At 36.5% G+C, this 6437-nt stretch overlaps 1 protein-coding gene across 1 annotated transcript; it reads left to right on the top strand.

The window, feature by feature from the left end:
- Positions 1 to 2421: 2421 nt before the first annotated feature.
- LOC101964748 (52 kDa repressor of the inhibitor of the protein kinase) lies at positions 2422 to 4831 on the top strand. Its single transcript, XM_013366539.2, is given in 1 exon segment — positions 2422 to 4831. A coding segment is annotated over 1 exon segment (2265 nt). The 5' UTR covers positions 2422 to 2431; the 3' UTR covers positions 4697 to 4831.
- Positions 4832 to 6437: the final 1606 nt, after the last annotated feature.

Below are 6437 nucleotides of genomic sequence, written 5' to 3'. Positions count from 1 at the left end.
ATTTTCAGTTCTGATAATATTATGTTCTAGAAAGAGGCATGGAAAATGATAATTCACTCATTGCTGCAGGACTCTTGAGTCCCTCAGCCTCTGTGGAGAGCAATCTGGCTATTCCTAGTGAGAAGGGAGGTGCCACCTGCAATTTACCCGGGAACTATGTCCTGGGTGGATGCTTACTTTCAGGGACAGGAGGGTGTGGGACAGAGGCCCACTGTGAGATGGTCTGTATTAGTGACAAGAGGTAACCTGTGTCTGTAGGCAGTAAATTTGTAATTAAAAGCAGCACTGGTATACAGATTTGAACACTAAGTATTAGATAAAATGACCATGTCCTATGTGGAACTTTACATTGGAAAATACTCCTCTCCAACACCTGCCAAAAATATAGTTACATGCTATAATCAGAGACCTACATATACAGGATGTAAAACGTGATTTTGTTTGAGTTTTTGTTTTTTTAAGTAGGACAAGATAGTAAAATAAATTCCTGGCAAATGAAAATGAAAAGAAAGTAGGTATAGTTATTTATTCAAAACTGAATTCAAGGCAAAAAGTATTGAAAAGAATTGTACCATGTACAGCCAGAGGAATGAGAAGTTGTGCACCATTTGTATATAATGTGTCAAAATGTATTCTACTGTCATATATAACTAATTAGAACAATTTTTAAATGAAAAAATAATACAACAAAAATAAGGAAGCAATAAAACCTTTAAAAAGCCCAAATAACTGTTTGGGGGCAGGGAAATGCAGCCAGAATGGTGTTCAGAAGAAACTTTATAGTCTTGTTGAGATCCCTTATTCAAAGTGCTTACCACTGAAGTGTTTCAGACTTTGAAAGATTTTTTGGATTTTGGAATGTTTGCCTAGACTTTATAGGTTGAGCCTATAAATTTTATCTAATTTGAAAATTAAAAAAATGCTCCAAATTCTTAAACTTTTTGAGTATTGACATGAGGCTTAAAGAGTTTTGGATCTTATTTCAGATTTTGAATTTTCACATTAGATATGTTTGACCTGAATTTGAACATGAAAAATTACTAATAAATATTACTTTTACAAGATGATAGAACAATATAAAAGATCACTTGGACCACCATCCAAGAGAGTAGCTAAACTTAAAGAGACTGACCACCTGAAATGTTAGCAAATATGTGCAGGGACCAGAGCTTTCAATGCTGTTGGTAGAAGCACCTAGTGTGGTATGAGGACTTTAGGTAGAGATCTAAGAATTTCCTTAAAAATCATGCACATAACCCAATAATTCTATGCCTAGGTAACATTAGAAGAAATGAAAACACATGTCCACAAAAAATCTTGTAAGAAAATATCCATAGCAGCTGTATTCACTAGCCAAGACTGTAATGTGCTTAGGTATTCATCCATGGGAGGTTGGATAAACCCACTGGTAAGTTTACAAGATGGAAACTACTTGGCAATGAACAGCAATAACCCACTGCCACACCTACAGTGTAGATGAATCTCAAAAACATCATGCTAAGTGAAGGAAGCAGGCTTACACAGCTATGGGCTGCAAGCATTCATTTCCGTAAGTTCGAGAATAGGTAAAACTCATCCATGAAGAAAAAAAATAAACAGTATGGTGGGTGCATGGAAAGATGAGTGACTGGGAAGTTCTATGGCTAAATTTTCTAGCATGCCAATGTTCTGTACTGGGATAGGGGTTTACTGTAGAGGCCTGTAAGCTCTTATTGGTGATATTGAAAACTGTATATTACATTGTATGTAAACTTGAACTAAACAAGTAGAAATGGGAATAGGAAACAAATATAAAACTCCTTAATGATATCTATCCTGAACTATTTTAGGGTAAGTGTAAAATAATTGCAACATGTTGTGAAATGAATGAAAAATAAGATGGACTGATGGTATGGATGGAGGAGTAGGTGAAAACGAGAAGCAAGAAAGCTAGCGGAGTAAAATGTAAATGTTAGGACGTGTGTGGCAGGTACATGGATGTTCTCTATAAAATTCCTTCTGTTTTCATATATTTGAAATATCTCATAATACATTATTAGGAAAATCACAATGCCTTAAAACATGAAGTGGTTCTTGATAGGAAAATTCAATTTAAATTTCATGTTTTCACCAAATTTAAGTAATATTCATTAAAATTCTAACCAAAACACCATCAGGATATTTCAAGGAAATTGGGGTGTTCTTTTAATGAGGTATAATAAGAAAACCCATAAATTATTTATAAATAATAAAAGAGTTTAATTTCTATATGACTAAGAAATAAGATAGGAATAATGATTTAAAATCATTAAGGCTCCTCGCGCGCGCGCCCCTCGCCACGTGCTGGCCCTCCAGAGCCTGGCTCCCCTCCCCAGCCCAGAGGGGCAGGTGGCTGCCCTGAAGAGGCGGGAGGGGAGGGCTGGGCCAGCCGGCAGGCGGCAGGCGGGCGAGGATGCCGAACTTCTGTGCTGCCCGCAACTGCACGTGGAAGAGCACGCAGTCGGACCTGGCCTTCTTCAGGTTCCCGCGGGATCCGGCCAGATGCCAGAAGTGGGTGGAGAATTGTAGAAGAGCTGACTTGGAAGATAAAACACCTGATCAACTAAATAAACATTATCGATTATGTGCCAAACACTTCGAGACCTCTATGATCTGTAGAACTAGTCCTTATAGGACAGTATTTCGAGATAATGCAATATCAACAATATTTGATCTTACTAGTCATTTGAACAATCCACATAGTAGACACAGAAAACGAATAAAAGAATTGAGTGAAGATGAAATCAGGACACTGAAACAGAAAAAAATTGATGAAACTTCCGAACAGGAACAAAAACATAAAGAAATAAACAATAGCAATGCTCAGACCCCCAGTGCAGAAGAAGGGGGTGATGAACAGGATGAAGATATTTTGCCTTTAACCCTTGAAGAGAAGGAAAACAAAGAGTACTTAAAATCTTTATTTGAAATTTTGATTCTTATGGGAAAACAAAATATACCTCTGGACGGGCATGAGGCTGATGAAATCCCAGAAGGTCTCTTCACTCCTGATAACTTTCAGGCCCTGTTGGAGTGCCAGATAAATTCTGGTGAAGAGGTCCTGAGAAAACGCTTTGAGACCACAGCAGTTAACACATTGTTCTGTTCAAAAACACAACAGAAACAGATGCTGGAGATCTGTGAGAGTTGCATCCAGGAAGAAACCCTCAGGGAAGTTAGAGACTCGCACTTCTTTTCCATTATCACTGAAGATGTGGTGGACATAGCAGGGGAAGAGCACCTTCCCGTTTTGGTGAGGTTTGTAGATGAGTCTCATAACTTGAGAGAGGAATTTGTGGGCTTCCTGCCTTATGAAATTTTGGCTGTGAAATTTCACACTACCATAACTGAGAAGTGGGGACTAAATATGGAGTATTGTCGTGGCCAGGCTTACATTGTGTCTATCGGATTCTCTTCCAAAATGAAAGTTGTTGCTTTCAGACTTTTAGAGAAATACCCTCAAGCTGTCTACACACTCTGCTCTTCCTGTGCCTTATAGATGTGGTTGGCAAAATCAGTGCCTGTGATGGGGGTGTCTGTGGCATTAGGAACAATTGAAGAAGTTTGTTCTTTTTTCCATCGATCACCACAACTGCTATTGGAACTTGACAATGTAATTTCTGTTCTTTTTCAGAACAGTGAAGAAAGAGGTAAAGAACTGAAGGAAATTTGCCATTCTCAGTGGACAGGCAGGCATGATGCTTTTGAAATTTTGGTGGATCTCCTGCAAGCACTTGTTTTATGTTTAGATGGTATAAATAGTGACACAAATATTAGATGGAATAATTGTATAACTGGTCGAGCATTTGTACTCTGTAGTGCAGTAACAGATTTTGATTTCATTGTTACCATTGTTGTTCTTAAAAATGTCTTATCTTTTACAAGAGCCTTTGGAAAAAATCTCCAGGGACAAGCTTCTGATGTCTTCTTTGCTGCCAGTAGCTTAACTGCACTCAATGAAGTAATGGAAAATATTGAAGTTTATCATGAGTTTTGGTTTGAGGAAGCAACAAATTTGGCAACCAAACTTGATATTCAGATGAAACTTCCTGGGAAATTTCGTAGGGCTCAGCAGGGTAACCTGGAATCTCAGCTAACCTCTGAAAGTTACAATAAAGAAACCCTAAGTGTTCCAACAGTGGAACACATCATTCAGGAACTTAAAGATATATTTTCAGAACAGCACCTCAAAGCTCTTAAATGCTTATCTCTTGTACTGTCAGTCATAGGACATCTCAAATTTAATACATCAGAGGAGCACCATGCTGACATGTACAGAAGTGACTTGCCTAATCCCGACATGCTTTCAGCTGAGCTACACTGTTGGAGAATCAAATGGAAACATCGAGGGAAAGATATAGAGTTTCCATCCACCATTTATGAAGCCCTTCATTTGCCTGATATCAAGTTTTTTCCTAATGTATATGCTTTGCTGAAGGTCCTGTGTATTCTTCCTGTAATGAAGGTTGAGAGTGAATGCTATGAAAATGGACGAAAGCTTCTTAAAGCATACTTGAGGAACACTTTGACAGACCAAAGGTCAAGTAACTTGGCTTTGCTTAACATAAATTTTGATATAAAACATGATCTGGATTTAATGGTAGACACATATAACAAACTATATACAACTAAGTCAGAGCTTCCTACAGATAATTCAGAAACTGTTGAAAATACCTAAAAGACTTTTTAAATGAGCTTTCTCTTATATTTGATATTTGGAAGAAAAGCCGTAAGGTATATGTAGGTCACTTATCACTGAATATCTTTGCCTACAGGCCTCATGAATACATTAGCCATTAGTAATCTGCCTATGTACATGGCACCTGTTTGAGCTCTCATGCTTTGAAAAATTGTCTGTTCTTCCAGAAGACTGCATTGGAAGTACCACATTTCACCTCTGTGTGACCTCTGCTAGTAACACTCTGAAATTGTTTTAGTTAACTCTTTTAGGTTATAAAATGTATTATTACCATGGATCCAGTTGTCAGGTATTATTAACAATTTTGAAGGAATAAATTTTGAGGAGGTATAAGAAAAGAATGCATCTTATGAAATGTTACAATGAAGCCTACTGTTGACCTTTGACTATTAGGAGTTTTAAGTGTGTTAAAATCTGTAATGGACAATTAAGGGAATTAACCAGAGTTGTGAGCTCACCAAACAGATTTCAGTATAGATTTTGTCTTTATCAAAAGAACTTAAAGAACAAGTTACAGTTAAAATTTGAGTGGAAGAGCTTGCCGTAGTTGTTCCACATCTGGTTGTTGCTGTTTACATTCCTTTGTTGAGCCTGTCTTCATAAGCCTACACCTTCATTTTAGCAGGTAAATGGTGAACACTTCTGCTTCACAGTCAAGACAGAATCAGAGGCTGTGGATATGGGCAACTTGTCTGTTTTCTTTTTCCATGACTATATCTACTGCCTCGTCTTGATTTATAAGCAAAACCTGGAAAACCTATAAAATAAATATTTCGCGGTTTATCTAGAAATAATACAGAAAATATTGCTGTTATTTTTGGTGAAGAAAATCAATTTTGTATAGTTTATTTCAATCTAAATAAAATGTGAATTTTGTTTAAAAAAATAAAATCATTAAGAAACAACATAAAGGGAAAATTGACAGAGAATACAATGAGGTAAGTGATAAATGCCAGCAATCAGTGACAAGAACTTCTCATTCGTAGGCTCAGCCTCACCAATAATGGGGAAATGGAGAATAAAGCAGGTTAGATAACATTATTTCATCCTTCAAAGTGGCAAAATTAATGAATTTGAAAATCAACTTATGGAAGATAAAGAGAACCATGTTTTCTTATGTTGTGGTGGGTTGTTGTCTGTATTAATTACAGTAGTTTCCCTTTATCTGTGAGAAATATATCCAGAGAATAGCTAAACTTATAAAGACTAACCACCACAAATATTGGCAAATATGTGCAGTGACCAGACCCATGATGTTATAGGTGGTATAGTACACAATGGTGCAAGGGCTTTAGGAAAAGTTCTAGGAATTTATTTTAAAATTATGCACATACATATACTGTGTACACATCCTCATTTGATACACCACTGATATCACCACAAACTATATATTCTGTTTTTTCCTTTATACACATACTGTGATAAAATTTATTTATAAATGGGCACAGTAAAAGATTAACAATAATAACTAATAATAAAAAAGAACATAACAACATACTATAATAAAATTTATGTGAATGTGGTTTCTTGCTTTGTCTATATTTAAAAACTCACTTAAAAAAGACACACTTCTCTTTGGCAAATATGAATCACCAATAACACTTCTCTTATGCCATGGGGCTCTTACTGAGTAAAATCAGGTTACTTGAACATAAGCACTGTGACACCATGACATTCAATGCAATAATCAAGACAGCTAACTAAAGTGACTAATGGGTGG

Source organism: Ictidomys tridecemlineatus, chromosome 13 (assembly GCF_052094955.1).
Source record: "Ictidomys tridecemlineatus isolate mIctTri1 chromosome 13, mIctTri1.hap1, whole genome shotgun sequence".
Lineage (NCBI taxonomy): Eukaryota > Metazoa > Chordata > Mammalia > Rodentia > Sciuridae > Ictidomys > Ictidomys tridecemlineatus.
This window is presented reverse-complemented; position numbering and strand designations above follow the sequence as displayed.